General features: G+C 32.9%; 1 protein-coding gene across 1 annotated transcript in view; it reads left to right on the top strand.

Annotated features, from left to right (window-relative positions):
• Window positions 1-18,246, top strand: part of LOC106462789 (disheveled-associated activator of morphogenesis 1-like) — a 122,936-nt gene that overhangs the window by 87,946 nt on the left and 16,744 nt on the right. The window contains 2 exon segments of the mRNA XM_022390130.1: window positions 2,076-2,164; window positions 2,879-3,093. Coding sequence (XP_022245838.1) covers window positions 2,076-2,164; window positions 2,879-3,093 — 304 coding nt within the window.

Genomic DNA, 18,246 nt, shown 5'->3' with positions numbered 1-18,246 from the left:
AATACCCATGTACTTCTGACAATCCTTATAAGCTGAATCAGATACAGTAGCCACTGTTGTCGGATGGTTTATTTTTCAGCTCCAGAATATAGTTTGATATTACTACCTTAACTTGAACCATGTCGCCACAGAAGAAAACTAGTCAGAAACAATGTGTTCATAAGACTAATATGGTTCTACATCAGTTTGATTAGCAGTCCTTTCACAAAGTTGGCTGTCAGGACTTCCTCATAATCCATGAGTGATATGTTTGGAAAGTTTTTCTTATGCAAGCTCCTTATAATTATTGTTCGTATAAGTAATCAAGTTTTCTTGGAGCCAATGCCTTTTTTGCCTTGTTTTAACGTTATAAATTACTTGTTTCTCTACAATATCACAACACTGGTGCAACTTAACAAAGATTGTACCCCAACCATTAACTTGTTCCTTATTCAAGTGCTCTAGTGTTCCTAATTCTGAACTGCAAAAACTCAGCTTCAGGTATCGCATTATTTCTTCCCGAGTTATTTAAGGAGTTAGCTCTGTTTCAAGCACAAGTAAATGAACCTGCTTAACCTTTACCACCATTGCATAATAATGGTGAAAACAAGCATCTACTGCCATCATCCCTACCTCTGTCTTGATGAAAAACTATCAGTTCTCAAAGTAGGCCCTCCTATTCTTTCAGAAGTCCAGAGAAACGTATCCACATAGAATATGCATCGCTGTTGCATTTGGCATTCATCTGAGCCACTAACGTGATCTCAGGACATCATCGGTATACTTTGTCAGATCAGGAAGCCTTCTGATCACCCTAAAAGACCAGAGGAATGTGGTAAGAGGTTGACTGCTCCATTTGACAGTGTCAAGGCTCTTCTTGACAGACTTCATCCACCATATGCACCTTACCTCTTTCCCTGGTCACAAATAACCTTGCCATCACCTAGCAATGCCTTGGCTATCCCAATTGATCTCTGGACGTTTTGGCTGGTCATTTATATCCTTACTCTTCTGTGCTCCTGTAGAGGTCGAGTTGGTTTCCTCTAGCTGCCTAGTTCCTAGAATAGATCAAACACTGACATAATTCCAACCATGGCTGATAATAATTATTAACCAGGGCCTCTTCTACTTCTTGTCACACTTTCAGATAATAGTTTTACATCAATCACAATTTTTCTTCTCCATCATAAGATGTAGATGGTTTTAAGAAATTATTTTTCACGACCATGGTTTAGAAGCACTTCGTCAAACAGAGTAAAGTTAAACAATTGAGCATGCTCAAAATAAAATAATCAAAAGCAAATCCTTTGTCATGACATTAAAATTGTAACTTAATAAATTAGATAAGACTGTGATAGACATGTAGGTATTAAGTACCATAATAGAGGAGGCTCAAAGGAAATGCTTACACAAGAATAAGATAAACTCAGACAAAAAGACACATTAACACACACAATTTTACTACTCACGACTTTACTCCACCTGGGCAAATTCTGTGTTCTGATTCAAACAAACTGTGGCTGTTGAGCCAAGGATAATAATAGCCTCATTCACTAAACGAACACAGAAATTGAAGTACTAGTGTATAATGTCTCACATTCTTAGGTTTCATACACCATATGCTTTAAAAAAAACATTTATACAAACCATTACCACTCTTGACTTGGGTATGACATATATTCTAAGGGATACGTGACATAGAAGTCTGAGAAGGTTAGTACAAGCTCTCCTGAATCACTACTGTAGTACTTAAAGTTGGTCTTAAGTGCTGATTCAAGCAAATCCACCATTATCTGCATCCTTTTCAGAAGAACGTTAACTAAATGCTGTATACCTTGGTGAAAATTTTCAACAAATGTTTCCGATCATACCTGATTGAAAATGTATTCAATTCTACTTATGGACGACTAAACTCCTGATAGCTTTCGACTGCAGCATATAGTAATATGGTGCACCTTTTGTACTGTTTTGATACTTTTTTTCCCTTTACCTTTGTACGTTTTTGTATCTTGGGTAATTCTTTCTGTTAACAGAGCGGTAGCACTGAAATTGTGTTTTTCATGAAAACTGCTATAGTTACTCTCGTTTTTCTGTAGGGTTGTGCATTATGAACAAAGAGTCAAAACTTTGTTTTACAAGAAAAAATTTCAAGAAAGAATAACGGATTGTAAACCAAAAATAGAAGGTAAGTTTGTTTGTTTTTTATCTTTGTTGTATTACGTGATTGGATATCATTACACTTACAGAACTAAACATAACGTTTTCGGGATCTATCATAATGTGCGCGAATAAGTCAGTTGCTCTAAAATTTGAAATTATTTTTTGAGGGTGACTATTTATATAAGAAATTATATCATTACAGTCATAAACCTAGTAGAAACTGTGCAGTAAACGTATATCCACACTAAGCTGTTCATGTATTTATTAACTGTTTAATTATCACTATCCCATATTCTTCTAGAATTTCTTAAAAACTAAATATAAATATTAATAAATTCGAATTCTTTTTTTTCATATTGATATTTCTGTCTGTTTAAATTCACTTCTGATTCTTTGGATTATCTGACTGATAGATATTAGTTAATTTTTGGGCCTCAAACTCATCATTATTATGCTCTTAGATCTTTGAAAATTATTGTATTTACTTTTCCTACTGCAACGTTTTGTATCAAGCTTTTGTTTGGTTTTCTTAGCCTTTGGTTGCTACGTAAACGCGTTATACTTTATTCTGTCATTATTTTATTCAGTGAGCTTAAACCAATTAGTTATGCTCTCGTACCTCAAAAGTCTCAAAAGTTCTTCGCCTTTTTTTCTTATTTTATTTTATGTTATCAATTAAAATCAAATATTATTTTTTGGCACTCAGTATGATCTAATCTCTTCCGTCTTTAATTTCTAGCTGTTGTAGAGGCTTCAAGAGAGGTTCAACGTAGTAAGAGATTGAAAAAACTTCTGGAAGTAGTGCTAGCCTTTGGTAACTACATGAACAAAGGTCAAAGGGGAAATGCTGTAGGCTTCCGACTCGCTAGTCTTAACAGGGTTGCCGACACAAAATCTGCCACCAACCGCAATGTCACACTTCTTCACTTTCTTATTGAAACTCTAGAGAAAAAGGCAAGAATTACGTACATGTCTTATGAACTACTATTAAGTTATGTTTTAATTAAATAAGTTTTTCTTTAATTATAACATATTTCAACAGTTGTTTGCTTAAGGATTGGATCTAAATGATTTATTATGATAAAAGAAAAGTGGAAGTAATCTAGCTTCGCCTTTAAAAGCCATCGTGAAAGCGATAAATGTTGATATAGATCCTCCAAGATATTTTTTTTTGGACAAATATTTTAGCATATAAAATTGGTAAAGAGATATTTAAATAAATCTGAATTAATCATTTCTACCCCTCTGCAAGTACTCCGCCTCACGTTTGTTGTGTAGACTTCATACACCTATAAATACATTTCAAACTCTGACACGTGAGTGTATGATTTTAAATTACGTTTATTATCACATAATGAAATACGTTAAAAAAATAAAACAAATTCGGACTTGTCTCTGCTTTAGTTCGCTCAGACCAATTGATTATTCTAGATTCACGTGTAATGTTATACTACGGCTACTTACGCGTTCTGATATTTAGAATCACCATGAAATTCCCTTATGCTTTCTAGCGTTCTATGGGCTGTTAAATGTAATAGTTTATTCGCACTTAGAAAACCCAAAAAAAAGAAAGAATTAAACTAATTATATTTTTTGTTCACTTTATAATTTGACTAACACCGTCGAGAACATTAGGTTGTTTGTTTCTTTGTTCGCTTTTTGCACACAATGGGCTAAACCAGATCACAGACCCATTTGGTTCTCAGTTTGAACTACACAATATGCTAAAACAGATCACAGACCCCTTTAGTTCTCAGTTTTGAATTAAACAATATGCTAAACCAGTTCACAGACCCCTTTGGTTCTCAGTTTTGAACTACACAATATGCTAAACCGGGTCACAGACCCCTTTGGTTCTCACTTTTGAACTACATAATGGGCTAAACCAGATCAGAGACCCATTTGGTTCTCAGTTTTGAAATGTGGAGCAAAGGGAAGGAAAGCAATCGGCACTACATGGTGCCTGAAACGGCTACTCTTTCTAGATAGCGGAAGTGACTGTCACTCTTTAACACACCAACAGCGGAAAGTGCGAAGCGTGTTTGGTAGAACACAAGACCTGCGGATCCATAGTCCGACAAACTGAATATTCGGGCCACGCTGTGGCCACGAACACCAGCTACATATAAAAAATAATTAATTTCAAACTAACTCTTTATAAAATAAGGTACGTTATACGGTATATTTTCCTGAGCAAGAATTAATCTTTTTAAACATTTGGATTTTTTTTGTTTCAAGTGTCTTTTTTTATAGAACAATTTTATAGTTTCAAAGTGCACTTGCCTCACCTTCAGATTTAATTTATTCTACCTGTTAAATAAATCATACTTCTTTAGCCCTTTTGTATTCTTGCTGTCTAATGTAACACGTTTACTATTCAAATTCATGACGATTTACTTAACACAGTTTTTCATGTGAATATATTTTGATTATAGATTGTTCGTTGGTTTTGTTTGTTTGTTTGTTTTTGAATTTCGCGCAAAGCTACACGAGGGCTATCTACGCTAGCCGTCCCTAATTTAGCAGTGTAAGCCTAGAGGGAAGGCAGCTAGTCATCACCACCCACCGCCAACTCTTGGGCTACTCTTTTACCAACGAATAGTGGGATTGACCGTAACATTATAACGCCCCCACGGCTGAAAGGGCGAGCATGTTTGGTGGGATGCGGATTCGAACCCGCGACCCTCAGATTGTGAGTCGAGCGCCTTATCCACCTGGCCATGCCGGGCCCAAAATTTAAGGTAAGAACAACTGAAACGTCTAAAAATAAACTATGTATTCTACTTGTTAACGTTTTTGAAGTATTTATAAACTCATGAAATCAAAAGTTTTTTCCCCTATCATGGGACAGGCGAGCGTAACCTAATATCTAACGTGCCCGTACAGTGAATCTGATAATTTATTGCTTGCGAAAAACACGTTCCACTCTTTAGTACCATGGGTGCACCATGAAGAAAGACCCGCTGTTCGATGAGATAAGAGTAGCCCAAAAATTTGCGGTGGGTGTTGTTTATTAGCTTCTTCCTTATAGCCCACCAGTTCAAAATTAGAAGACGGCTTGGCGCTCACAGCCCTCGTGTTCTATTAAACTGACTTTGAATTTTGCTTCTAAAATATTATTAAGTTTCACGTCTGAAGAATTAATAACGGCTAAATAATTTGACAATTTTAAATTGCGACGTCAAATATTAGCCAAGAAACACAACTTTCATTTGGATGCATAGTTTTGTACATGTATGTAATTTTGATCACTTCTACAAAGTAGAACTTCAGTAAGTGTTTATGGCATGAAACTATTTTGGTGGTATAAATCGTTTGCCTTTAAAAAATTCAAAATATGGCTTTTTCAGTTTTAAATTGTATATCCAAATTAGGCTTAAAAAAGATGTTACTGAATTGTGGCTTCTAAGGAAAATTTGGAGAGTGAGTAGTGTTATATCTCATTTATTAAATTTCAGATTCTCAGTCCAAGCAACTTTACTTGTCAGTTGCATCTATTAATAAAACTCTGGTTTATTGGTAGAAATATAACACACATACGCGATTTTGTTTTTTAATTAGAACAATGAGCATGCTTCAGTTTATCAGTTGAACCCGTCAGCCATGTTAATAAAGTCAAAATGTTTTCACTTTAATCCTTTGACGGACCCCACGTGCGGCTAATGTAATTCTTAGAGCAGTGGTGCTTGTGTGCTGATTGGAAATCGGAGAACACTCGTTGAGGTGTGCTTATATGCATTGATTACGATAAAACTGAAATTAACCCAATTAGATATATATATAAGTATAAGTATTTAATGAAAATATAACATAAAATGTGGTATTTGTGTATTCTTACTTCAGGTAAGGCATGATAAAGTAATCAGCATACCGGCTTTTGTATGTTGCAAGAATCTGTAGTGGTTTAATTAACGTACAATTATGTCGCTAATAAAAACTTGTTTGTTGATTGGTTTTAACAATTTTTTTTATGTAAAACTAATTTGTGTGATTGCTGCAAACATTTTTAATGTGTTTTATTCTGTTGACACGAGGTAATTTTTAAGCCTAAGCTAATAGAAACATATGCTCATAAACAGCTGACGATAACATAAGAAAATCAGCTTCTTTATAAAATAAAAAACATTTATGTCTAAGAAATTAGAAAATAGTAATGGTTATAGCTTGTAAAATTAAGTGAAATTACATATTCTAAACAGACGCAACTCACCTTGCTGAATGCACCACTCAGTAAGTAGTAGTTTCGTATGGTGTTTCTCACACCTCCAAATTCTTTTGGAGATGAATATCCGGGAGTAGGACTAGCGTCCTAGTCCGGACACCGGGTGAGCATGTTTCGGTGTGATGGGGATTCGAACCCGCAGATTGCGAGTCAAGTGCCCTAACCACCTGGCCATGCTGGGCCTACTCAGTAAGTTAAATAACTGAGAAAACAGGAAAACGAACGTCACGTGATTTAACTTTTATAAGTTTCGCGCTAAAATTATGATCGTTCGCATGACAAACTTTCTTTAGTCAAGGTCAGTGACAATTAAAATCCAGTAACATTTGACGGTGTTTGTTTATAGTGATAACATAGACATGAAAGGAATGTATTGTAAATAAATAGAATACATTCAGAAAACAATTAATTCAACCCTATAGTAGCTAAACATTCTATAGCAAGTCAGTCTTGTACATTTGTAAACTTAAAAATGCTAGCTAGCATTTTCACAGAATAATCTGCTTCCAAACCACCCATCTGGTAACACAGTAGTAACATCGAGGTTCTTATAACGCTAGAATTCAGGGTTGGATACTCATGTCGGACATGCCACATTTTGTGTATCTAAAACAAACACCTAAACTAATTCAATACACATTTTTTTTAAACGAAAAATGTGCAATACAAACCATTTTCTTTCGGTGGTTGAAGTCTGTCATAATCTTTCGGGTTTTCGGGAAGGATGCCGTCAAAATCTAAATTTTCTTCACTGAAAGTATAAATAAACAAACAAAATAATAAAAATAAACATGCATGTGTAGAGAAGGAGTGGCAAAACAGATCTGAATAGGAAGGATTATAGTTTTAATACCTATAACTATAAGAAATTACAATTTTGATATGACCTTTTTTTTTCCATTTCATATCTAATGCCTTGTATAATACTTTTGTAATTTATAGTTTAATGAAATAACATTAGAGAATGAAATACAGATAACTAAATAACAATTTAAAGTAATAATTACTAAAAGAACGAAAATAGAATTTTTCCAGATAAATTAAGCGTGAAGGGCAAAGCTTTGCCCATAAAATGAACCTTGACTATGTGTTGGAAACAGTCTTAAGCCTTGAACAAATAAGGTTTGTTTGCTAAAGTAGTTTCAATCGTTGAAGTTTCGAACCTTGGATTATATTCTATATACATTCTAAACGGCAGTGATCACTAGAGCTTTAAACCAGTAACGCGTCAGATCAAATTTACTGGCGGATTTCACTTTGTTACGTATCATAGATATTCACATTATAGACTTACTTGTATTGTTAAGAATATAATTTTTGATTCTATGAGGATATTCAGTATCCAGGTTTCAGCTATAGGTTTTTGAAAACAAATACGTACGGTTCTAAATCGGTGTACATGAAAAAACTTTATTTGGGGGCTACAACATAAAGGATTTGTAAGTTATGTGCAGAAACGGATGCTACCCGCCAGATGAAGCAATTTCTATGCTACTGTTTTACACCTATTGCATTTAATATGTCTTTATATATGATATCTTCTTTGGAATTTACCTTAAACATAAACCAATTTGATGTATAAATCTCAAGTTAAATAACTTTAACATAATTCTCCTAGTTTTTGTTATTTTTTCATATGAATCGTCACACACGTTTCAATGACTTTCTTCACAGCCGCTGTTAATATAGGATTTTCACATAGCTATAATTGTACTTGGCGTCTTATAATAGGCAGGGATTATTAGCTTACTTGTCAATAGAAGTACAAAAACGTGAAGTACATTATCACAGACCACATGCTAATCTGTTGCATTATCATAGATATATAGATCAGAATATATGCTGGTTGGCCCTGTATTACAAGCTACCAACATAGATCAGAATGTGTGCTGGTTGGCCTTGTATTACAAGCTACCAGCATAAATCAGAATGTGTGCTGGTTGGCCCTGTATTACAAGCGACCAACGTGCTTGTAATACAGGGCCAACCAGCACACATTCTGATCTGACCAACGTAGATCAGAATGTGTGCTGGTTGGTCCTTTCGGTCAGTAGTTCAAAATGAGGGACGGTGGCAGATAGCCTTAGTAATTTTGCCCTAAATATAAATATAAAAGTTAACCCAGTGATGAATATAACTAAGATAATAAACCGTTTTATTTATAATGATTACAGTGTATTGATTTATCAGTTGGGCATCATCGATATTAGCACTATTTTCGGCCATATTCATATTTACATGTTTAGGCACGAACCATGCCCAATTCTGTTATTGTATTGCATCATTTTGCACAAATCGTGGGATATTTTGCTGTATGTTTATGTACGAATGGTATGCTCTGACATGTTTGTTTTCATTTCATAAAAAAATAAAATCCGCCTGAACCTTAAAGATGTATAGTGCTCCACACAGAGAAATGTGACTAACATTTATAGTTATGATAAATTAGTTTCTTCTAGCAAGGGTTTTGTATCATATTATACAATACTAAAGGCGATTTGAAACGAAAACCTTGAAATGTATAGTAAAACACGTATAACATACTTTACGATGCACGGGATAAAAACAACAAAATTCTAAACGTAAAAACAGTTTTCTGATATCGAAAGCAATTTATTGTAGTAATACTTTCTGTTGTTACCAAACAAGAAACTCTAGTGCACTGCTTAATATGTTAGATAATTGTGTAAAAGTAGGGTACATACCTTTTACACGATAGAAAATAAACATTAAGCAAGATGACTGATATTAATTGAGGTTCCTTCATCCTTGACCAGAGTGTCTGCAAGGTATTAACCAAATAAAAGTATTAACTTACGATTAGTATGTTGAGCAGTAAAACACTTTTTTTTTATAATACAGATTTGGTTTATTGTATGCAAAAAAATACATTTCACACGGGCTTAATATTCTCTAACTATTTTGAAAAATGTTGAAGTTAAGGAAGTTTTTATAAATCCATACTCTCTTATTTAAAAAAGATCGCTAATCTGTATTAATATTTCTACGATTTTAAAAATGTAATCGAAAAACCTCAAAAAGATAGAAACAAATTAAATATAAACCAATTTAATATTTAAAATAATTTTATCTTAAAAAATTACTTCCCGAAGGGAGAACTCAATTTCATCAGAAGCATATTGAAAATCATAACTTTTTTGCAGAAAAATATAGAAATAGGACACGCGTACTGCTATAGGAGGTGTTCCATAAGTTTCTCGCATTATCAGTCAGAATAACAAGCCTATCCCTAAACGAAGCCACTCCAAACAGTACATTCTGTTCTTCATTGATCTTCGCAATATTCTCTATAATGGCACGTATTTTATCTACATCACAAGCATCGTATTGCTGAAAGGAAGATAAAAGAGTGAAATAGAAGCTATGGTAGTTTGCGATAAAAGTATGTAATACGGTTTTGAAACGCAACGTCAAAACTTATGATTCTCAATATACCTACGGTGGCATCCCCACCAAGGACAATTATTTAATTAAAATTAATAGAGGCTATGGTAGTTTGCGATAAAAGTATGTAATACGGTTTTGAAACGCAACGTCAAAACTTATGATTCTCAATATACCTACGGCGGCATCCCCACCAAGAACAATTATTTGATTAAAATTGATAGAAGCTATGGTAGTTTGCGATAAAAATATGTAATACGGTTTTGAAACGCAACGTCAAAACTTATGATTCTCGATATACCTACGGTGGCATCCCCACCAAGGACAATTATTTAATTAAAATGTTTCAATTTTCACTATAGGGCTTTCATTATATATAGATTTAACTGGTTGTCAAACGATAAAGCGGAAAACAGAGTATGAGATGTAATGGATTATAGCTTAGAACTTTGACATATATCTCTCAAGTATATTAATACTTGTCTTAGTATTAGATAGCCAAAATATGCTAAGAATTCCAACCAGTTTTGCAAAACGAGTACAGTGAAATAAGTTATTATCTCTAGGGAACTCGATGATGCTTAAGGGTTTAATTGGGTTGAGAGTTCTATACATGACTAGCTTCTAAAGTTATCTTGCTGGATGTAAGGAGGCACTTTGGTGCATGACTTGGATTAAATTACGTTTGGTTCTAGAATTGCTCAGCATTTGTTGACGAAGGACGCTTGTTTTAAAGAAAAGATGTTCTTTATAAAGTGAAATAAAAAACATTTTTAAAGCAAAAACAAACACAACTCTATTTCAAGTTGTGGTGTTTTGGAGTACATAATAGTCTAAAAGTTAATTGGCCCTGTGTAGTATAATACAATTTTTATATGTTTCTGATTATGGTACGAGTACTATTTGAACAAGTATATAAGTAAAATACACACAGTGTGATAAAGGAATAACGAATGTTGGTGTTACGAACCACATGTGATTGCCACAAAACAGATACCAACGTTTGGAACACCAATAATATCTCATATAGTGAGTACCAGGTCTATAATGTTTTTTTTTTTTCTTATTGCACAGAAAATCAGTACAGTTAATTAGCTAAAATTAATGAAAGCTGTGCGGAAAGTATTTTTATTATAACTTAGAGAAACGTTGAGAAGGGCCATATGGCGTTTTCGAACAAAAACCTTTCTCCTTGCATCATTCTCCCATATAGGAGGTAATTTGGTAACGAAACCTGATTTAATAGAACATTCTTTCCAGCTGTAGTGTGAACAATTACGTTGTAGCCTAAGAAAACTCCAAATCTCTGGATGATACTTGCAAAAATATATATAAAGAAATAGCATACTTATCTTCATACTCTCCAGCACCAGTATTCCCCTCACATTAAAATTCATGTAGAAGATATATCTAAAATACTTTTGTTTCTGGTGGAAGAGGTATTCAAAATTTTAGAAATTCACATGTATGAAAGGAATTCAAAAAAGGCGTGTTCTTGATTATCTCAACATTTCAGATAACATATTTACTACATGTTCGAAAAATCCAAACTTTTATATATAAATGACGAAAAATCCAAACTTTTATATATAAATGACGAAAAATCCAAACTTTTATATATAAATGACGAAAAATCCAAACTTTTATATATAAATGACGAAAAATCCAAACTTTTATATATAAATGACGAAAAATCCAAAGTTTTATATATAAATGACGAAAAATCCAAAGTTTTATATATAAATGAAAGGGTTTCGTTGCACAAACTCGAACACATTCTAATATCTATAAACGTAACTCAAATGATTTATGTCTCTTAGCAACAAATTTGTAAACTTTCTATCATTATATGGCTTCTAGTGTGTGTGAAATTACGTGTTTTCCTAATATAGAAATGAGTGTGTGTAATAATATTTAAACAGTTTTAAAACCTATATCTCTTTAAGATCAAATAGAATGTTTTGAAAGTGGTACAATAGTAATAATTCTGCCTTAATTTAATATTATAGTTAATATTTATAATGTTGTAATTTGTTTAATTTAGATATTAGGTAGAGGGAGTTGCGGGTCTTAATGATGACTCTGAGATGAGAAGCGTTAATAAGATAGGCCTAGAACATCTAGGAAACTCTAAGGATGTGACGTAAAGTGTTCAAGCACATTCAAAGCTAGATTGTAAATACGAGTTTTGGAGTGTGAAAAGTTATTTCAAGATGGATAATGAACCAGTCAGAATGTTAGCTATAGTGGTAAGTTGCTTTTTTTAAGTTAGTTAGCGTCATTTGAACGTAGGCCTACAGCAATTTACAGCAGTGTATAAGTGCTCAAGTTTGTAGAAACGTTAAAGAAGAAATAAAGTAATTTATTATCATTACGTGGACTAGACTATATATTATTTTCACCAGAAAATTTAAAAGAACCCGTCAGTGAAAGAACTACGCTACTATGGCAACAGAACCTTTTGAGAAGTTAGTGTATTTGAATGTTAAAAGAAAAATATCAGATTCTCTAAATATTTAAAAAGTGTTACATCATCAACTTAAGTAAATGTTCTTTGGAACAGAAATGTGCATACCATGAACGTCTTTTCAGCCTTCTAGTTACTTGTTTGGAGATGTATAGTAGTATCATATAGAAAAGCGTTGTTTTATAACAGAACAGTATCGGGTTATCTGTTGTGTACACCGAGAGGAATCGAACCCTTGATTGTAAGGTTATAAATCCGTAGAATTATCGCTGTCCGACTGGGGGACATAGAAAATAGAATGTGGATAGCATTATTGGTTCATATGAGTTTTGCAAAATGTTTAACTTATACAGAAAGTCAGAATATTAATCAAGAGTTGAAATTAAAAACACTTCAATAATAATTAACTCCAAAAGCCGTATATATATATTATGGTTTTAAAAGCAACTTTATATCTAAAATGGCAATGGAATTCCAAAATAAACAGTATAAGTCGTTTTTGTAACACTCAATGGTAACAATACTGAACTGGTGCAACTTCGCTATTTTCATGCTCATACGTTTAGAAGGGATTTCCTACTGTGTATTTGCATAATTGTATATTGTTGAACATTCAAATAATGTTTTATAAGTAATAATAAAGAACTGAACGCTGGTTCAGCCCTTTTTCTATATAACTTGTATTTAGAGTGTGTTCCTTGAAGTTCTTAGGATGAAAAACTTGATTTTTAAAATGGTTTGTTTGTTTGGATTTTGAGCAAAGCTACACGAGGACTATCTGCGCTAGCCGTCCCTAATGTAGTAGTGTAAGACTAGAGGGAAGGCAGCTAGTCATCACCACCCACCGCCAACTCTTGGGCTACTCTTTTTTTTAAATGGTGGGACCTCCTCAATAATAAAGAATTTTTCACCTAGAAGATCACACAACATTTTTTTCTGTATTTTAAATCAACTTTAATTAAAACAAGATAATGAAACTCTTATTGTAATTCTTAATACAGAGCAGCGTAATAAATTACATGTGAAACTGATTAGGGCTCAGGAAAGCTTAGCCCAGAATAACGTTATTTTTTGTACACATTCAAAATTTATATAGCTGACTTTCGGCTATCTAATATACTACCAGATAATCCATCATGATTAATATCACGAAAAAATAATCAAATAAACGTTAACACCTTTGAAAAGAGATACCGAAAACGTAAGGTATATTATTTTCCCTGTTAAGCTGCAGAAGTATCCCTGTTAAGCTGCAGAAGTACACCAACCAAGTATATGTGGAAACTGACACGTGATTCCCCATGTTTGATTTTCTTTGCGTGATCTTTTTTTTTTTGAAATTGGTAATGTATGCATAGAAAAGTAATTCGGTATAGTGTCTGATATATATAATGTCTGTTTTGTAGCATCTCACATAAAATTTATTATTTTGCACAAAAATATCTAAATCAAGAATCAAAATATTAAATAATAAAATTACTTTGATGGAAGAAATAATATTAAAGGTATGTTATGATAATAAAAACTCATTTTGATCAAACTATAATTAAGGGATCTCAAATATACTCCAAGAATGATAAAACCGAGCCTCTTCCTGGATTCGCCTCACGTGCTGATTTTAGTAGATTCTGTCTTTCATTAGTAACGCTAGACAAATGCAGAACAAAGAATAGACAAAGCCTCTTTTAGTGTTAAACTGGGATTACTTTGATGACGGGTTGAATTTGCCAGAACAGGTATAAGTAAATGACACGTTTTGAATTCAAGAACAGGTTACGCCTCGCAGTTGTTTTTCATCCAAATGTTTGCAAAATAATAAAGAATAAGTGACTGGTTGTATTATCTTGAGATATGTTTATGCTAATTGTGATGAATCCATTACTCATTATATTGAAGTAAAACTAAATATTTACCCTTTATGCTTATTACCTGTTTGTCCAACATTGGGAATCGAACCCTGGATTTTACCGTTGTAAGTTCTTAGGCTTACTGCTATCTCACCATTGGACAGCTACATGAGAGCTGGGTATTAACAATTTCTGTTTTCAAATGAATACAAAGTTATCCATAATATCGATATTAGAGGAGAGTATAGTTCCTTTATTTACAAAATGAAAAATAAAAATGTTATATGATTGTTGAATTATCTTGTAAATGTTTTGCTGATAAATATCGACCACAATAAAAATCAATACAACATCAAATTTAATATATACCATTTATTTGTTGCTCCATTGTGTTTGTTTGTAATTAAGCACAAAGCTACACAATGGGCTATCTGTGCTCTACCCACCACAGGTATCGAAACCCGGATTCTAGCGTTGTAAGTCCGCAGACATACCGCTGTGCTACTGGGGGGGCGCTCTATTGTGTCATCATAACAAAGGTCATGTGTTACTATTAAGTATAGTTTAAGAACCTGTAATGTTCATTTGTTAAATGAAAAACATCAGTGTGAAACTATGTATGAATAAACAAGACACCAGTGGAAAACATTAATAAAAATGAGTTAACGAAAATAAAAACTGAGCAGAACAACATTTAAGTAAACTGAAAATACACAGCAATCTCGAAACTTGCAAAAGAGGTTTGCTATAAACAATAAAAAACGCTACAAAGGTATCTTAAAAACACAAAAAGATCGTCAAAAATTAATCCAAACCATCACAAGTCTGAACATTTAAGTTCAAAAAGCAAAACTACCTGAAAAAAAAAGTAAATTTAAAATCCTCGTAGTTAATGAACGCAAAATGTTTCTAGGCTTGAAGAACAAAGAAGAAAGTTTCCAAATAGATTAAAAATAAAATTAAACTGCATAAAATCACTCCTTTTTTTTTTCGTACAATCTGTTAATTGCCCCTTTTTTAGACGCGGCAAAACGACTCATAGAATGGTTCTGAGTTTTTCAAGTCCAAACATTTAGCTCACAGCTTCACCATCTCTTGACCGATTTGCGATCTGATTACAGTTTTGGACTTAGGAAGTCAAACCCTTTTATTTGATGTATTTGTTTTAGTTATATTTTGTTTACTGAATACTAAATATAGAAGTAACTTCCTCGTCATAGTTTTAAACTCAACAATGTTTATCTGAGATTTCCGCGCTTTTAATGCGATTTACTTTGGATTAGCAAACACAATTAAGGTAAACGACAGTGTATAATGAACTGTATCGCCAAACACATACATCTTATCTCACGCAAAAAGCTGACCTTCTTCAGGATTTGCCAATGTGCGTCAAGTACTCTTTAACTCACCTTCAATGAGTGAAAGACGAGCATGCATTTGTCCTCGTTAAATCTATTCCAAGGCTACAAGAAGTATCCACGAAACCTGTCTTTCCAAGTCTCATTTATTAACAGATTAATTTAAACACTTAGATAATAATTCTGTACATGCTCTAATAGAACGAACCAAATTGTATCTTTTTAAACAGTGTTTTCATAAAATGCATTGTATTTATCCAACTTTTATTGTCACGGCATGTCTGATACTGTTCGGTTGACCCTTCTTTTACCTTATTTTTACCAGCCTCTCTACGAATGTCTTTTTGAAAACACTGTATATGTTCATCAGACTCGGCCACATCTGGACAATTAATTCAATCAGATCCACAGTCACAGAGAAAGTGGTTAGAACATTTCCTTTTAATGTGACTTTGAAAGTAGATGTAGACAAAAATCAAATCTATTAATATTTAGATCTTACTACCATTTTTGTAAGTCTGTTTGACCTAAATAGCATTATTTAATTATTGTAGTAAATATTGAATTTAACCTACTCCAATGAAACAATAAACCTGAAATTGCAATTCCGAGAACATACCCTCTTCTGAGTTAATTAGTGAATTGATTTGAATCTCTATAAAAGCCTTGTATTCCAAAGAATAAAAAGTTATTTTCAAACACTTTTCAATCTTTGAGAATTCTAAGATAGTTTTTTGTTGCACTCAGGATTGACTATGTCTGCAAGGCAGATGTAACGTAGATGAAGGGGGGACTCTTACAGAAAGAATGAATAATTTTGAGTGTCGATGGATAAGACCAAATTAATCACGTTATTGTATTCTGGGGACTGAATTGATACACCGGTTATCCTCAAACTACCTCTGATACGATAATAACGGTCATTGGACCTAGTTATTTCTTTATTTTATTTATGCCCAGTTTTCATCTTGCATAAAATAATGCACTTTGGTAAGCAATCAATTTCTTAAGACGAGAATAAGAGTCGGAGGGAGGCACACTTGGATATTTAATTTCATGCTTAATATTCACAATGAATTTTCAACTCAAGATGATTTACTACGATACATAATGGGGTGTTTAACTCTTTCCAATCTAATTCTTTGCCAAATATCGCTCACTATAATCTAAACACATTTAAATTAAACTTTTAATTAAACAGATAATGCGCTTACATTCTCTTTCCCGCTTTTTTTGTCTACTATTTCCTTCAAAAATTTAAAACTGCTTTAATGCTACTTTATCATTTTAAACTTTGGTTAGGAGGTTTTAGCAAAGATTCGATGCACTTCTTATTATTGGCTTATGCTATGAAAAGGATAACTTGGAAATTTTAATAAAACGAAGAATGCTGTTAAAATACTCTTTAAATACGTTATGTGATCTTCAGTTTTTTCTCTGGCATAACTTCATTTATTGTATAATGTTATAAAACACCAAATGATAGTGAATCATAAGGAATATTGCAGTCATAATAATCTGGTCCCATTCTAAGAATATAGGTTATGTATATAGATCTTTGGATAAAATTGGTATAAATTTGGCCTCATTGTCCTAAATTAGCTCCAGAGAATATTTTTTTTTTGGCAACATCTATGTTTTTCGTCTGCAGAAAATGAAAGTTTTAATAACTCTATCTGTAATTGCTTTGCGTTCATATCTATAAATAAAAAGTCATATATTGTAGTAATTAAACAACTGTTACTGAAATAGGCGAAAGTCAAATATCCACAAATAGAGCCTTTTTTGGTTTGAAGTTTCAAGCAAAATTACTGTAGATTTCATGAATTAAAAGATGAAATAGGGATATAAAAAGGTGACGCTTACGAAGACGTTAAAGAGTTTTAACCTGAAACCTCTTAAGACCACGTTCCTCCTAATCATTTAAATGGACCATAAGTTGCAAATAGGACTGAGTACCATCGTAAATGTGCACTTGAAAGATATTAAAATCGATCTCGAGCCTTTCTTAGCGTAAAGTACTTTTAAACTGTTCAATATCAAAAACTGTTTATATGGAAAACATTATAAACAGAATGACAAATATATTTCTTTCATATCGGTGATCTCCCCAGTGGCCCAGCGGTATATCTGCGGACTTACAACGCTAAAATCCGGGTTTCGATACCCGTGGTGTGCAGAGCACAGATAGCCCATTGTGTAGCTGTGTGCTTAATTACAAACAAACAAACAATCATATCGGTGAACACGTATCTCAGAACTGCGGCCATCAACTCAATTTTAATCTAAGGTATTATGAAAAGCTTCGGAGTTTTTAAGGTTTCCGTAGAAATAACACAATTGTTTTGTCTTGGGTTTCTACGCATCAGGCACTACAAACTTCAACACTGTGTGATTTCCTGACGTCATTAGATGAATAATATTGGATCGCAATCATTTTGAAACGTAAGCTACTTCAAGTGTTAAATATGGACTAATGAACAAACAAAGCATAAAATTATTGTGTGATTATATAACTAAGTGTTCTATTGTGTGATTATATAACTAAGTGTTCTATTGTGTGATTATATAATTAAGTGTTCTATTGTGTGATTATATAACTAAGTGTTCTATTGTGTGATTATATAATTAAGTGTTCTATTGTGTGATTATATAACTAAGTGTTCTATTGTGTGATTATATAACTAAGTGTTCTATTGTGTGATTATATAACTAAGTGTTCTTTTGTGTGATTATATAACTAAGTGTTCTATTGTGTGATTATATAACTAAGTGTTCTATTGTGTGATTATATAACTAAGTGTTCTA

This window comes from Limulus polyphemus, unplaced genomic scaffold (genome assembly GCF_000517525.1).
Source record: "Limulus polyphemus unplaced genomic scaffold, Limulus_polyphemus-2.1.2 Scaffold1252, whole genome shotgun sequence".
Lineage (NCBI taxonomy): Eukaryota > Metazoa > Arthropoda > Merostomata > Xiphosura > Limulidae > Limulus > Limulus polyphemus.
This window is presented reverse-complemented; position numbering and strand designations above follow the sequence as displayed.